The sequence below is a fragment of the Bombina bombina genome, chromosome 5 (genome assembly GCF_027579735.1).
Source record: "Bombina bombina isolate aBomBom1 chromosome 5, aBomBom1.pri, whole genome shotgun sequence".
Lineage (NCBI taxonomy): Eukaryota > Metazoa > Chordata > Amphibia > Anura > Bombinatoridae > Bombina > Bombina bombina.
The window spans coordinates 358,675,112-358,692,670 of record NC_069503.1 but is presented as its reverse complement, the minus strand read 5'-3'; the positions used below and the strand labels follow the sequence as shown (position 1 = coordinate 358,692,670).

Sequence of the window (17,559 nt, the reverse complement as noted above, 5' to 3'; positions counted from 1 at the left end):
AATCAAACAAAGTGTATCAGGGACATGTAATGCTAAAATAATGAAATTAGCTAATTTGGTTGTAATTGGTTTGTTATAATGTTATTTATTATTGCTTATTATTATTTTACTATTATTATGTTTTAGTTTATTTCTTGTTATAAAAAAGCCATATATAGTTATTATAGATAACAATAGATATATCACCATATGCCTTAAAATGTTTTGTGAAAAGGTTTAAATAATTTTGAGAGTCAGTCTCTCACCACAATGTTTCACTACTACGTTACATGTAAATGATAGAACTGTAACCCATACAATACGATCTGTATGATTCATCACTACCCGATTAAGATAAATATGTCTTTGGAATACATTATCTCAACAATGAGTTTACAAAAATTATATTTACTTACTTTCCACTTTGAACAAAATATGGCATGTGTTTCTTTTTTTGCTGAGGTTTAGTAGCTTCATGTTATCTCTACATGTAAGCATTGTCATTGGTTAATTTATACGTTAATACAAGTCTGTAATAAATACTTTGTCAAGCTTTCAAAGATACAGAGACAGAAGAACTAACACAGGGCAAATGATATATTATTACATAAATTAATATTTTCAGCTATTTAAAGTATATTAAAGGGACACTGAACCCAAATTTTTTTCTTTCGTGATTCAGATAGAGCATGAAATTTTAAGCAACTTTCTAATTTACTCTTATTATCAGATTTTCTTGATTCTCTTGGTATCTTTATTTGAAAAGCAAGAATGTAAGTTTAGGTGGCAACCCATTTCTGTGAACAACATGGGTTGTTCTTGCTGATTGGTGGATAAATTCACCCACCAATAAACAAGTGCTGTCTAGGGTCTTGAACCAGAAATTGCCTGGCTCCTTAGCTTAGATGCCTTCTTTTTCAAATAAAGATAGCAAGAGAACGAAGAAAAATTGATAATAGGAGTAAATTAGAAAGTTGCTTAAAATTGCATGCTCTATCTGAATCACAAAAGAAAAAAATTGGGTTCAGTGTCCCTTTAATGATTTAATAGAGATCCTTAAAACTAAATATTATAGTTACTGATATTATTGTTACAATCAACATGATAAGCTTTAATACCTACACTTCAATTGAGAGGAATGTATGTTAGATGTAATGATAGGGCATTCTGAAGTTGTTGATTTTTATTTCTTTATTTAAATGACTTGTAAATCCTATGTGTCTGTTATGGATTTATCATGTGCAAACATTTTTAGGTGAGGATATCTTGAATGACACCTCATTTATAATATAAGCTGCCTAAGTGTGTCACTACATCCTATAATATTGTTTTGGAGTTAGATTTCTATTAATTTTTCACATCTTTTGATTTCTAACATTTTGGGCTAGATTACAAGTGGAGTGCTAAATATCGCTTGGGCGCAAGCAATATTAGCACTCCACTTTATAATACCAGCACATGATAATTCTGCGCTGGTATTACAAGTTAAGTGCAATGCAAACTTGACCACAAGATTAGAGCAAGCGACAAGAACATGCTTTCATAGGCTCCAATGGGAGCCTTGTTCTCATGCTGTGAGACACATCATAAGAACTAGCGCAGTGAAGGGGGTAAGTTGCGCAGCAATGGCAGCAAATTATAAATATATATGTATATGAATATATACATATATATTTGTGTTTATATGTGTATATACACATATTAATATGTGTTAATATGTGTATATACACATATTAACACATAAATATACTGTATATGTAAATAAACATATACATTTACAGAGAACACACAGCTCCCATAGACCGCAATGTAAAGGAACTTTTAGTGCAGTTTTTTTTCTAACACTCCACAGCCACCAACTTGAGCCCCCCAAAACTGCCTTGAGCCCATCATTCTTAAACTCAGCTTAATTTTGTACTCACAAACTTTACCTATTCCTAAACACTCTCTCTCCCCCCTGCACCTTGTCTCATTACTGCAAATCTGTATCTCATCTCATGTCACTCTCCCTGTTGCTTTTACTAACTGCTGTTGACATCTCCCCTAATCCTGGTCCCTAACAACTGCCTAGCCGTGCACATCCATGTGTACTGTCCCACAGACTCAAAAAACAAAACTCTGACAACCTTACTCACATTCCTCTTGCATCAAAAGCCACTACCCCTTTCACTTGTGCACTCTGGAACTCTCGCTCTGTTTGCAACAAACTCACTTCTATACATGACATCTTTATCTCCCACTCCATCAACCTTCTGGCCCTAACAGAAACCTGGCTCTCTCCCCTTGACACAGCATCCACTGCTGCTCTGTCACATGGGGGTCTCCACTTCAGCCACACTCCTAGGTCTGGTAATAGACAAGGAGGTGGTGTAGGTATTTTCTCGTTGCACCTTTCAACAAATACATCCCATCTCTTCTCTCACATTTTCCTCATTTGAAACCCACATGATTCACTTATTCTCTCCTCTTTATATACATGTTGCAGTCATATACCGACCCCCTGGCTCCTCAACTCAATTTCTAGATCACTTGGCTGCCTGGCTACCTTATTTCCTTTCCTCAGACACCCCTTCCCTCATTCTTGGTGATTTCTTCAACATCCCTCTTGACAATCCCACTAGCTCCTCTGCAAAACAACTTCTGCAACTCACTTCCTCTTTCGGTTTGTCACAATAGACTGATTCTCCCACTCACAATGATGGTCACTCCCTTGACCTGATCTTTAGCTATCGATGCACTCTCTCAAACTTCACAAACTCACCCTTTCCTCTTTCTGACCACCATCTCCTTACTTGCAACATATCATCCCTCCCTACAACTTTCCCTCCTTCTGCTCCTCACACCAAACTTCACAGAAGCATTATGTCATTAGATCAAAAACAGCTTTCTAATTCCCTCAAACCTCTCCTCTCATCCTTCTCCTCCTTTTCCTGCCCTGACCAATCTATCTGCCACTATGGCTCCACCCTTACATCCGTCCTTGACAATCTCGCCCCTCTTACCATAGCTCGGAAATCAAACACTCATCCTCAGCCCTGGCATACTCCTCTGACACATTACCTACGCAGATGTTCCCGTACTGCTGAGCGGCACTGGAGAAAATCTAGGAATTCAGCTGATTTTCAACATTTCAAATTTATCTTGAACTCCTACTATTCTGCCCTTAATTTCCATAAGCAAAATTACTTCTCTACTCTTATCTCTAATCTTTCTTCAAACCCAAAACGTTTGTTCTCCACTTTCAATACCCTTCTCCGCCGTCCGCCACCTCCTAATACAACTTCTCTGTCAGCTCAAGACTTTGCCAGCCACTTCAATAACAAAATCAGCTCCATCAGAAATGAAATCAGTTCTCAACATAATTCCTTTCTCTCTCACCCCCTCAAATGCTCTCAATCAACCACAACCCACATAACCTTAAACTTAGCTCATTCTCCCCTGTCACTGAGGAAGACGTTTCGGCACTTATACTGCGCTCTCATCTCACTACCTGTCCCCTTGACCCTATCCCCTCACAGCTACTCCCCTCCCTCTCTGCTACCCTCACCCCGATACTCACACACACTTTCAACCTCTCCCTCAGCACCGGTATATTTCCCTCATCGCTGAAACATGCACTGGTCACACCTATCCTCAAAAAACCTTCCCTTGATCCTACCTCTCCATCCAACTACCACACTATTTCCCTCCTCCCTCTTGCATCAAAGCTTCTTTAAAAACTAGTTTATGCACGCCTATCCAATTTCCTTACAATAAACTCCCTCCTTGACCCACTGCAATCTGGATTTCGTCCCCATCACTCCATAGAGACAGCAATTGTTAAGGTTACCAACGACCTACTTACAGCAAAATCAAAAGGCCACTTCTCTCATCCTCCTTGATCTGTCTGCAGCCTTTGACACTGTTGACCACCCTCTTTTGCTCCAAACCCTCCAATCCTTCGGCATCTGTGACACAGCCCTCTCATGGCTCTCTTCCTACCTGTCAAACCGTACCATTAATGTAGCCTTCTTTGGGGCCTCCTCTGCCCCATCATCAATTTCTGTCGGAGTACCGCAAGGCTCTGTCCTCGGTCCCCTTCTCTTCTCAATCTACACATCATCACTAGGTTCCCTAATAAAGTCCCACGGTTTACAATATCATTTGTATGCCGACGACACCAAAATCTACTTCTCTGCACCAGACCTATCTCCTTCCTTGCTAACCCTTGTCACTAACTGTCTTTCTCACATCTCTAACTGGATGTCCTCTCACTACCTCAAGCTAAATCTCTCCAAAACTGAGCTCCTTATTTCCCCCCTTTCCTCAAAACTCTCCACCCCCAATCTCTCTATAACTGTCGACAACTCCATCATTACCCCTATCCCGCATGCCCGATGTCTCAGGGTCACATTTGACTCAGATCTTTCTTTCACTCCTCACATTCAGTCCTTGGCTAAAGCCTGCCGCTTCCACCTTAAAAACATCTCTAAAATTAGACACTTCCTTACACAAGACTCAACTAAGATTTTAATCCACTCTCTCATTCTTTCCCGCCTTGATTACTGCAACTCTGTCCTCTCTGGTCTCCCCACCTGCCACCTAGCTCCTTTACAATCCATAATGAATGCCTCTGCCAGACTCATCTTCCTTACACGTCGCTCTTCATCTGCTGCACCTCTCTGCCAATCCCTTCACTGGCTTCCTCTTGCCTCTGGGATCAAACACAAAATTCTCATTCTGACATACAAAGTCTTCAACTGCACTGCTCCCCCCTATATCTCAGACTTTGTCTCCAGATACTCTCCCTCCCGTCCCCTTCGCTCTGCTCATGACCTCCTACTCTCCTCTCTTGTCACCTCATCACACTCCCATTTACAGGACTTCTCCAGACTGGCTCCCATCTTGTGGAACTCTCTGCCTCACTCCACAAGACTCTCTTCTAGTTTTAAAAGCTTCAAGTGCTCCCTAAAGACTCTACTGTTTAGGGATGCATACAACCTACGCTAACCTTTCTTTATACCAGTTCCTCTCCTCCATTGCTATCCCCTGAACCCCCTTAGCATTTAAATCTAAGAGTCCAGCTGTTTGTAGATCATCTTCTTAAGAGCTGACTACAACAGTGCAACTCTTGGCAGGGCCCTCTACCCATTTGATCCCTATAATTGTTTTGTTGCACTGCGGAATCTGTTGCCGCTCTACAAATAACCGATAATAATAATAATAATGGTGCAGCTATTTTATTAAAAAATAAAAATTATACCATTTTATTTTTAAATAAAATACACACCAATGTATTTTCGGGGCATTTGATGCACATTTATAAAATTACCCATAGATCTAATCTCTGGTTAATTTTAGAAGAGTTAATTGGCACTGCCCCTTTGCGGGCACACAATAAATTAGCGCTCCACTTGTAATCTAGCCCTAAATGTTGAGTTTAATGTTCCTTTAATTAAGAGTATGCTGTAAGATTATCTAACATATACCTCATGTTAGGTAATGTGTATTATAGTTAGTTCATGTTCAAAAAATTCCATAACCAAAAAGATGAATGGACAGTAGAAGAATGACTAATTGACTTCAGATTAATTAAATTAATTATTGCATGGTAACATAGTGACATAGTAGCTGAAGATGAAAGAAGACAAAAGTCCATCAAGTTCAACCTATACATATTCTATAATGGTTGATAATTATATTTAAAGCCCTTTCTATGTGGTCTTATTCTGTCAGATTCATTTAAGTCTGTACCTATGAATTCATACTTGTTTCTGTTTTTTTCATTTTCTTCTGATATTAATGGACATGTAGTTATTGAGTTACTTTATAATATACCTGCTGAAAACTGTACAACTTGCCTGAAACACTGCATATAAGAAATTAATCAACTAATTTTTGGCCTTCCACTGCCATGTACCTTATCAAATTGCATTAAATTTATTTTAAATTATTCATTATGTATATTCCTTAATTCACTATTAAATAAAGAGGACATATCTTAAGACAATTTAAAAAGTAAATCACACATTGTCAAGCTTTATTTCTTCTCCGGAATATTTTTAGGACTCCTACTATGAAAAACAAACAATCGGCTAGATTACGAGTTTGCGTTATGAGTAAAAAAGCAGCGTTAAGGCTCATAACGCTGCTTTTTTACTACCGCTGTTATTACGAGTCTTGTAGGTACAGCTGTCCCGCACAGTTTTTTGACCGTACCGCAAACCAACTTACGCAATTTTTGTAAAGTCTTTTTTCAATGGGACTTCCATTGCGCCGGTATTACAAGCTTTTTTTAGGCAAAAAAGTGAGCGGTACAGCCTATCCCGCAAGATTCGTAATGCATTCTAAAGTCAGTAGTTATGAGTTTTACACTACAAAGCTGTAGCATAAAACTCATAACTAAAGTGTTAAAAAGTACACTAACACCCATAAACTACCTATTAACCTCTAAACCGTGGGCCTCCCGCATCGCAAACACTATAATACAATTATTAACCCCTAATCTGCCACTACCGACATCGCCACCACTTTAATAAACATATTAACCCCTAAACCACCGCACTCCCGCCTCGTAAACACTAGTTAAATATTATTAACCCCTAATCTGCTGTCCCTGACATCTCCGCCACCTACCTACATTTATTAACCCCTAATCTGCCGCCCCCAACGTCGTCGCCACTATACTATATTTATTAACCCCTAAACCTAAGTCTAACCCTAACATCCACTAACTTAAAAATAATTAAAATAAATCTAAATAAAATCTACTATTAATAACTAAATAATTCCTATTCAAAACTAAATACTTACCTGTAAAATAAACCCTAAGCTAGTTACAATATAACTAATAGTTACATTGTAGCTAGCTTATGGTTTATTTTTATTTTACAGCCAAGTTTGTATTTATTTTAACTAGGTGGAATAGTTACTAAATAGTTATTAACTATTTAATAACCACCAAGTTAAAATAAATACTAATTTACCTGTACAATAAAACCTAACCTGTCTTACACTAACACCTAACCTTACACTACAATTAAATAAGGCCTAGATTTGGAGTTTGGCGTTAACCGTGAAAACCAGCGTTAGAGGCTCCTAACGCTGGTTTTAGGCTAACTCCGGTATTTGGAGTCACTCAAAAAGGGTCTAACGCTCACTTTTCAGCCGCGACTTTTCCATACCGCAGATCCCCTTACGTCAATTGCGTATCCTATCTTTTCAATGGGATTTTTCTAACTCCGGTATTTAGAGTCGTGTCTGAAGTGAGCGTTAGAAATCTAACGACAAAACTCCAGCCGCAGAAAAAAGTCAATAGTTAAGAGCTTTCTGGGCTAACGCCGGTTTATAAAGCTCCTAACTACTGTACTCTAAAGTACACTAACACCCATAAACTACCTATGTACCCCTAAACCGAGGTCCCCCCATATCGCCGCCACTCGATTAAATTTTTTTAACCCCTAATCTGCCGACCGCCACCTACGTTATACTTATGTACCCCTAATCTGCTGCCCCTAACACCGCCGACCCCTGTATTATATTTATTAACCCCTAATCTGCCCCCCACAATGTCGCCGCAAGCTACCTACAATAATTAACCCCTAATCTGCCGACCGCAAAGCGCCGCCACCTACATTATAGCTATGTACCCCTAATCTGCTGCCCCTAACACCGCCGACCCCTATATTATATTTATTAACCCCTAATCTGCCCCCCTCAACGTCGCCTCCACCTGCCTACACTTATTAACCCCTAATCTGCCGAGCGGACCGCACCGCTACTATAATAAAGTTATTAACCCCTAATCCGCCTCACTAACCCTATAATAAATAGTATTAACCCCTAATCTGCCCTCCCTAACATCGCCGACACCTAACTTCAATTATTAACCCCTAATCTGCCGACCGGAGCTCACCGCTATTCTAATAAATGTATTAACCCCTAAAGCTAAGTCTTACCCTAACACCCCCCTAAGTTAAATATAATTTTAATCTAACGAAATTAATTAACTCTTATTAAATAAATTATTCCTATTTAAAGCTAAATACTTACCTGTAAAATAAACCCTAATATAGCTACAATATAAATTATAATTACATTGTAGCTATTTTAGGATTAATATTTATTTTACAGGCAACTTTGTAATTATTTTAACCAGGTACAATAGCTATTAAATAGTTAAGAACTATTTAATAGTTACCTAGTTAAAATAATTACAAAATTACCTGTAAAATAAATCCTAACCTAATTTACAATTAAACCTAACACTATACTATCATTAAATTAATTAAATAAAATACCTACAATTACCTACAATTAAACCTAACACTACACTATCAATACATTAATTAAATACAATATCTACAAATAACTACAATGAAATAAACTAACTAAAGTACAAAAAATAAAAAAGAACTAAGTTACAAAAAATAAAAAAATATTTACAAACATAAGAAAAATATTACAACAATTTTAAACTAATTACACCTACTCTAAGCCCCCTAATAAAATAACAAAGCCCCCCAAAATAAAAAATGCCCTACCCTATTCTAAATTACTAAAGTTCAAAGCTCTTTTACCTTACCAGCCCTGAACAGGGCCCTTTGCGGGGCATGCCCCAAGAAGTTCAGCTGTTTTGCCTGTAAAAAAAAACATACAATACCCCCCCCAACATTACAACCCACCACCCACATACCCCTAATCTAACCCAAACCCCCCTTAAATAAACCTAACACTAAGCCCCTGAAGATCTTCCTACCTTGTCTTCACCATACCAGGTTCACCGATCGATCCAGAAGAGCTCCTCCGATGTCCTGATCCAAGCCCAAGCGGGGGGCTGAAGATGTCCATGATCCGGTAGAAGTCTTCATCCAAGCGGGGCAGAAGAGGTCTTCCATCCGATTGAAGTCTTCTTCCAAGCGGGGCAGAAGAGGTCTTCCATCCGATTGAAGTCTTCATCCAGGCGGCATCTTCTATCGACATCCATCTGGAGCGGAGCGGCAGCATCCTGAAGACCTCCGACGCGGAACATCCATCCTGGCCGACGACTGAACGACAAATGACGGTTCCTTTAAATGACGTCATCCAAGATGGCGTCCCTCGAATTCCGATTGGCTGATAGGATTCTATCAGCCAATCGGAATTAAGGTAGGAATATTCTGATTGGCTGATGGAATCAGCCAATCAGAATCAAGTTCAATCCAATTGGCTGATCCAATCAGCCAATCAGATTGAGCTCGCATTCTATTGGCTGTTCCGATCAATTTTTTTTCAGCTCAAACAGCCCTATTGTTTCCTATGGGGGAATCGTGCACGAGCACGTTTTTGAGGCTGGCCGCGTCCGTAAGCAACTCTGGTATCGAGAGTTGAAGCTGCGTTAAATATGCTCTACGCTCATTTTTTGGAGCCTAACGCAGCCTTTATGTGGACTCTCAATACCAGAGTTATTTTTATGGTGCGGCCAGAAAAAAGCCGGCGTTAGCTATGCGGGTCCTTACCGACAAAACTCTAAATCTAGCCGTAAATTACCTAAATTAAATACAATTAACTAAATTAAATACAATTACCTAAATTACAAAAAAAAAAAACACTAAATTACACAAAATAAAAAAACTAATTACAAGATATTTAAACTAATTACACCTAATCTAATAGCCCTATCAAAATAAAAAGCCCCCCCCCCAAAATAACCAAAATCCCTAGTCTAAACTTAACTACCAATAGCCCTTAAAAGGGCCTTTTGCGGGGCATTGCCCCAAAGAAATCAGCTCTTTTACCTGTAAAAAAAATACAAACAACCCCCAACAGTAAAACCCACCACCCACACAACCAAACCCCCAAATAAAACCCTAACTAAAAAAACCTAAGCTCCCCATTGCCCTTAAAAGGGCATTTAGCTTTATTGCTGCCCAAACCCTAATCTAAAAATAAAACCTACCCAATAAACCCTTAAAAAAACCCAACACTAACCCCTGAAGATCCACTTAAAGTTTTGAAGAGCCGACATCCATCCTCATCGAAGCCGGGAGAAGTCCTCATCGAAGCGTCAAGAAGTTCTCAACGAAGCCGGGAGAAGTCTTCATTCAAGTCAAGAGAAGTGGTCCTCCAGACGGGCAGAAGTCTTCATCCAGATGGCATCTTCTATCTTCATCCATCTGGCGTGGAGCGGGTCCATCTTCAAGACATCCGATGCGGAGCATCCTCTTCTTTCTGACGACTAACGACGAATGAAGGTTCCTTTAAGTGACGTCATCCAAGATGGCGTCCCTTAGATTCCGATTGGCTGATAGAATTCTATCAGCCAATCGGAATTAAGGTTGAAAAAATCCTATTGGCTGATGCAATCAGCCAATAGGATTGAGCTTGCATTCTATTGGCTGTTCCAATCAGCCAATAGAATGCGAGCTCAATCATATTGGCTGATTGGATCAGCCAATAGGATTGGAGTTCAATCCTATTGGCAGATGGCATCAGCCAATAGGATTTTTTCAACCTTAATTCCGATTGGCTGATAGAATTCTATCAGCCAATCGGAATCTAAGGGATGCCATCTTGGATGACGTCACTTAAAGGAACCTTTATTCATCGTTAGTCGTCAAAAAAGAAGAGGATGCTCCGCGTTGGATGTCTTGAAGATGGACCCGCTCCACGCCGGATGGATGAAGATAGAAGATGCCGTCTGGATGAAGACTTCTGGAGGAACACTTCTCCCGGCTTCAATGAAGACTTCTCCCGGCTTCGTTGAGGACTTCTTGCTGCTTCAATGAGGACTTCTGCCGGCTTCATTGAGGATGGATGTCGGCTCTTCAAAACTGTAAGTGGATCTTCAGGGGTTAGTGTTAGGTTTTTTCAAGGGTTTATTTGGTGGGTTTTATTTTTAGGTTAGGGCTTTGGGCTGCAATAGAGCTAAATGCCCTTTTAAGGGCAATTCCCATCCAAATGCCCTTTTCAGGGCAATGGGGACCTTAGGTTTTTTTAGTTAGAATTTTATTTGGGGGGTTGGTTGTGTGGGTGGTGGGTTTTACTGTTGGGGGGGGGGTTTGTATTTCTTTTTACAGGTTAAAGAGCTGATTTATTTAAGGCAATGCCCCGCAAAAGGCACTTTTAAGGGCTATTGGTAGTTTAGTTTAGGCTAGGGTTTTTTTTTTATTTTGGGGGGGCTTTTTTTATTTTGATAGAGCTATTAGATTAGGTGTAATTAGTTTAAATATCTTGTAATTTGTTTTTTATTTTGTGTAATTTAATGTTTGTTTGTTTTTGTAATTCAGGTAATTGTATTTAATTTAGTTAATTGTATTTAATTTAGGTAATTTATTTAATTGTAGTGTAAGGTTAGGTTTTATTGTAAGACAGGTTAGGTTTTACTTTACAGGTAAATTTGTATTTATTTTAACTAGGTAGTTAGTAAATAGTTAATAACTATTCTACCTAGTTAAAATAAATACAAACTTGCTTGTAAAATAAAAATAAACCCTAAGCTAGATACAGTGTAACTATTAGTTATATTGTAGCTAGCTTAGGGTTTATTTTACAGGTAAGTATTTAGTTGTACATAGGAATCATTTAGTTATTAATGGTAGATTTTATTTAGATTTATTTTAATTATATTTAAGTTAGTGTGTGTTAGGGTTAGACTTAGGTTTAGGGGTTAATAAATATAGTATAGTGGCGGCGACGTTGGGGGCGGCAGATTAGGAGTTAATATGTGTAGGTAGGTTGCGGCGACATTGGGGGCGGGAGATTAGGGGTTAATAAATATAATGTAGATGTTGGCGATGTTGGGGGCAGCAGATTAGGGTTTAATAAGTATAATGTAGGTGGCGGCGATGTCCAGAGCGGCAGATTAGGGGTTAATAAGTATAATGTAGGTGTCGGCGATGTCGGGGGTGGCAGATTAGGGGTTAATAAGTGTAAGATTAGGGGTGTTTAGACTCGGGTTCATGTTAGGGTGTTAGGTGTAAACATAAAATGTGTTTCCCCATAAGAATCAATGGGGCTGCGTTACAGAGCTTTACGTTGCTTTTTTGCAGGTGTTGGGCTTTTTTACAGTCGGATTTTCCCATTGATGTCTTTGGGGAAATCGTGCACGAGCACGTACAACTAGCTCACCACTGACTTAAGCAGCGCTGGTACTGGAGTGTGGTTTGGAGCTCAATTTTGCTCTACGCTCACTTCTTGCCTTTTAATGCCGGGTTTATAAAAACCTGTAATACCAGCACTGTAGGTAAGTGAGCGGTGACAATGACGTGCAAATTAGCACCGCACCCCTCTTACTGCAAAACTCATAATCTGGCAGAATGTTTCCTCTGATAAAGAGAACTGAGTATAAATTACTGCACTTCTGTTATTCTGAAAATGATTCACAAGCAGATCTTATATGAATAAACTCTCTTTTCTAAGAACATGACAACAAATTGTATATTTTACTCATTGTATTATTGCTACTAACCCTTGTAATATTCATCATTGACAGTCAAGAGAGGATATAAACAATATTAACTCTGAAGAAGTTAACTACTGGAGATCAAGCGGCCTAAAAGAAATAAGCACTCCAACATTCAACAAATATACATTTCCCATTCAACTTGAGAGGGCATTTCTAGAAGAAAGAGACATCAAGCCTAGTGTAAATCTGCCTCTGCGGTTTGGAAGAGCATCTGCAGATAAAGTAGCCAAAAGTGTTCCTAACCTGCCTCAAAGATTTGCTCGATATCTTTCTGGTAAAGCTCGTTTCCAATCAGCAGTCAATTTGCCCCAGAGATTTGGCAGATCAATATATGGTGGTCATTTTGTGCAACCTCTTTCTTCATTACCCTTGAGGTTTGGGAGAACACCACATTTTCAGACACAACAATATGATGTGACTGTCCGTCCACTAGAAATTAATAAACTTCAAGAAGGTGATAACAGGTAAGTAATATCAGTGTGTACTCTAAGATGTTATTGATAAAAAAAAGATGCTGACTTTCACACCTATTATCAACAGAAAAATAAAACACATTTATTTTATTTTACTTTAAAGGGACAGTCAAGTCCAAAAAAAACTAAATTGATTCAAATAGGGCATGTAATTTTAAACAACTTTCCAATTTACTTTTATCTCCAATTTTGCTTTGTTCTCTTGGTATTCTTAGTTGAAAGCTAAATCTAGGAGGTTCATATGCTCATTTCTTAGACCTTGAAGGCCTCTGCATTTGACAGTTTTTCACCACTAGAGGGTATTAGTTAATGTGTTTCATATAGATAACATTGAGCTCATGCACGTGAATTTACAGAGGAGTGAGCACTGATTGACTAAAATGCAAGTCTGTCAAAAGATCTGAAATAAGGGGGCAGTCTGCAGAAGCTTAGATACAAGGTAATCACAGAGGTAAAATGTGTATTATTATAACTGTGTTGGTTATGCAAAACTGGGGAATGGGTAATGAAGAAATTATCTATTTTTTAGAACAACAAATATTCTGGTGTTGATTGTCAATTTAATTTAAAATCATAAAGTAATAAATATACAAAATAAAATTAAATAACAAATGCATGTTTCTGTGTATAGCACACTGATAATACTTATGACTGATTCTGTAAAAAGATCCTATTTTATTACATTTATTACCTTCAAATATTACATATACTAAAATATAGGACATTTTAAAATGTGTGTGATGAGTGAAATGCGTAGCTAGAAGGGAATTATACAGTACCCTAAACTGTAGAAGGATCTAAGATAAGTAAATTATTTGTCTGTTTTTTCTTTTTCTTCAAATTACTTTACAAAAAATATTTCAGTATATTGCTGAGTCTTTAATTTCTTCTTAATTGATCTTTATTCGGACCATGTATGAATTCTACTTATATTAATAAAGTACATTTAATAAGAATGGGATAACTTTGGAATAAAGTATATAATTTTTTCATTTAATAAATGTTATATTGCATTTCAGTATACCATAAAACCTTATATCTATAATAGGTGTGTGACTTTTAACTGATATTATTACATATAGTATATCATGTACCAGCGATATCTAGTATATGCCATATTATTACTGTAGAATCATATTCATGTTGGGGGAGGCACAAGATCTGTCTATTAACCTGTTTAAAAAAACTATTTCCTGTCATGTAGTGCTTCAGGCATCTGTTCTCTACCTACCTAGGTATCTCTTCAACAAAGAATAACATGAGAACGATGCAAGTTTGATAATAGATGTAAATTGGAAACATTTTTAAAAATTGCACTCTCTACCTGAATAACAAAAGAAAAAATTGGGTTTCATGTAGCTTCAATAAAACAAAGTTTGCTGCACTTAATGTAATAAATCTGTATTTTCATCTTTGATTGCAGATTACAGAGTATGAGCTACGATTTTGAAAGAAAATTACAGAAGTAACCACAGAGTCATACAAGTTGGAAAACAAGTGAAAAATATGTCATATGTATCACCTTCTCCTGGGGCTATGAAACATATACAAGGTCATCTATAATTTACTAGGAGTGCTGAGATATGCACCATAAGTATAGTGTTGTGACATCAGCATCTTGACTGATTTAAATATAATGTTTAAAGCAAAATGAAAATAAAGTAAAAAATAAATTATGTAACAAAATAATTTATAAATGTGTTCCTCAGATGTATTTGCAAAATAATTAAAATAAAAAAAAATCTAAAGTTTGCAGAAATATTATTCATTAGCCATTATAAAGGATTTTTTTTTGGTGCTCTATTTATGATTTGTGGGCATATAGTTAGTAGTAAAAACAAGAAATATTAACCAGTTAACTTCTGGATCATTCATCATGCTGAAGCCATTTTTTTAACCTTTGCACAATTTGAATTTAAATATTAACTTCAATGTTTTTTTCCTGTGTGTTACCCCACAGTGATTTTAGTGTATTTTGTGTATCTTACTTGGTTAATAGCAGTTGAGAGTAATATATTTTCTAATCAATATGATCAATCATATTTTTAGCACCAATTCACTGTACCAAACATGAAAATATAGGATTCTATGGGGCCGATTTAACAATGTGCGGGCGGACATGATCCGCTGTATAGGATTATGCCCGCCGCACATCGATAAATGCTGAAAGCATACGCTGTCGGCATTTAAGTGAAATGCTTGTGGAATGCCGCCCCTTGCACATTCGCGGCCAATTGACCATTAGCAGGGGGTGTCAATCAACTAGATCATATCCGATTGGGCGGATTGCTGTCCATCACCTCAGAGGTGGCGAACGAGTTAAGTAGCAGGGGTTTTAAGACCTGAAGGCTCACACGGAAACAGGTGCATACAGGGCATAATACATCGGCCCCTATATCTCTTTTTTCAATACAAAATGACTTAATGAATATTACCAGATAAAATGTTTTTATTAGTCATTTTACATTAACTTGCACATAATGCAGAAAAATAGAAGGCATATAATATGTAATCTTAGTTTCTAGATGTGTGTACCAATATAAAATGTTTTATAAGTATAAAGTAACAAAATAAAGTGTGGCTGACCTTCAAGGTTAGAGTTTTTATTATGAGTATATGATAGCATTAAAGGACCAGTCAACACAGTAGATTTGCATAATCAACAAATGCAAGATAACAAGACAATGCAATAGCACTTAGCGGCCTATCTATCAAGCTCCGAAAGGAGCTTGAGGGCCTGTGTTAAACTCGCCAGAAACAGCAGTTATGAAGCAGCGGTCACAAAGACCACTGCTCCATAACCCTGTCCGCCTGCTCTGAGCAGGCGGACAGGAATCACAACAATTCAACCCAATTGAGTACAATCGGGTTGATTGACACCCTCTGCTGGCGGCCCATTGGCCGCGAGTCTGCAGTGGGCGGCGTTGCACCAGCAGCTCACAAGAGCTGCTGGTGCAATGCTGAATACGGAAAGCGTATTGTTCTCCGTATTCAGCGAGGTCTGGCGGACCTGATCCGCACTGTCGGATCAGGTCCACCAGACTTTGTTAAATAGAGGCCTTAGTCTGAACTTCAAATGAGTAGTAGATTTTTTTTCTGACAATTTTAAAAGTTATGTCTTTTTCCACTCCCCCTGTACCATGTGACAGCCATCAGTCAATCACAAATGCATACACGTTCCATGTGACAGCCATCAGCCATTCACAAATGAATACAAACTTATTCTTGCACATGCTCAGTAGGAGCTGGTGACTCAAAAAGTTTAAATATAAAAAGACTGTGCACATTTAGTTAATGGAAGTAAATTGGAAAGTTGTTTAAAATAGCATGCTGTATCTGAATAATGAAAGTTTAATTTTTATTGAGTGTCCCTTTAAGGACACGAATATACTTTTTTATTAGTGGGGTCTCTCTAGCCAATTACTTGTGTTGGGATTTATCTCTATGCTTAGGCAGGATTGACTCTTATTTAGAGATCCACAAAAATAAAACCAATTATATGAAGTATTTGTCATTGCTGTGACAGTCACCTTGCAGCTGGAGAGACAACAATGTCCTCTTGATAAAGAGGGTTCTCATGTCCCTCCTTGCATTAGGTGGGAGATTATGATTGTACTGGGCTGTTGACCCTTTATTTTAAATAAAGAATCAACAGAGAAAAAATCCCAGCATTTTGGTGCCATTATGGAATTCATATTATCTCTTTTAGAGTTTAGAACACCATTAAATTTACCCAGTAGACAGTTGATTGTTAATTCTGTAGCAACCAATTTTTTACCTAGATAGTCATGAGGTGTGGTGTGTGTATGTTTGTGTGAGAGAGAGTGAATGCATGCTATTTTTACTACATAGGGAATCCCTTGGAGCTCGTATGCCTCATGCAGCAAAAACATTGTATTATGGTATATAGAATTCAAAGACTAAAAAGTGGGCCATATGACCACTGGGTAAATTTATTTTATAGTGATTTTTTTTATATATAAAAAGTCCTTATTAATAACAAAAGAAAGAAAGGTATTGGTATCTTATCACCATTTGTGTAGATTATAGAGGTAAAAAAGAACCCCCTTAATCAATAACCTTTCTGGTGCCTTCGGTTGCAGTTCACAGAATTACTAATATGATTTTCAGTATTTTATAGAGGCATATAATCCCTCATTCACCCCTCTAAATGAGACATCTCTTTCGTATGCTACTAGATAAGTATCATCAACACTCCTTATACAAAATGTCTCCAATATTTAGTGCTGCACCAATTCTATAGGGGGATTGTATGTCACTCTTGGTCACACAAGGTACAGGCATTTAGGTATATCCTCACCAAAACCTGATTGATGCCTAGTATTTCCGGTGATCACAATTTTATAGCAATCACCTACATCTATTAGCTGATAGGATCATTATTTAAAAGAAAAGATTCACACCCTTTTAAAAAAAATTGTAGGGACCATGATAGAATGAGTTCTACACAGTAAGGGCAGTTAGTTAATGCCTTTGACTTAGGGTCCTCTCCTTTGCAGGTAATGAACAATAACATCACCATGGGTTATGTATCACCAGTGATGCCTATAAGGACTGCATTATGCCCTTTAGAGGGTGAGATAGTCAGGATGTGTTAAGAAAAACTGAAGGCAGTTCTATGAGCATCCACTAACTGAAGAGCAACTTAACCATCTGCCACAC

At 37.8% G+C, this 17,559-nt stretch overlaps 1 protein-coding gene across 1 annotated transcript in view; it reads left to right on the top strand.

Moving 5' to 3' along the window:
• The window catches only part of NPVF (neuropeptide VF precursor), a 31,075-nt gene extending 16,730 nt beyond the window's left edge, over nucleotides 1–14,345 (top strand). The window contains exons 3-4 of the mRNA XM_053715731.1: nucleotides 12,431–12,867; nucleotides 14,300–14,345. Coding sequence (XP_053571706.1) covers nucleotides 12,431–12,867; nucleotides 14,300–14,345 — 483 coding nt within the window. The remainder of the gene's footprint in view (nucleotides 1–12,430; nucleotides 12,868–14,299) is intronic.
• The last annotated feature ends 3,214 nt before the right edge of the window (nucleotides 14,346–17,559 follow it).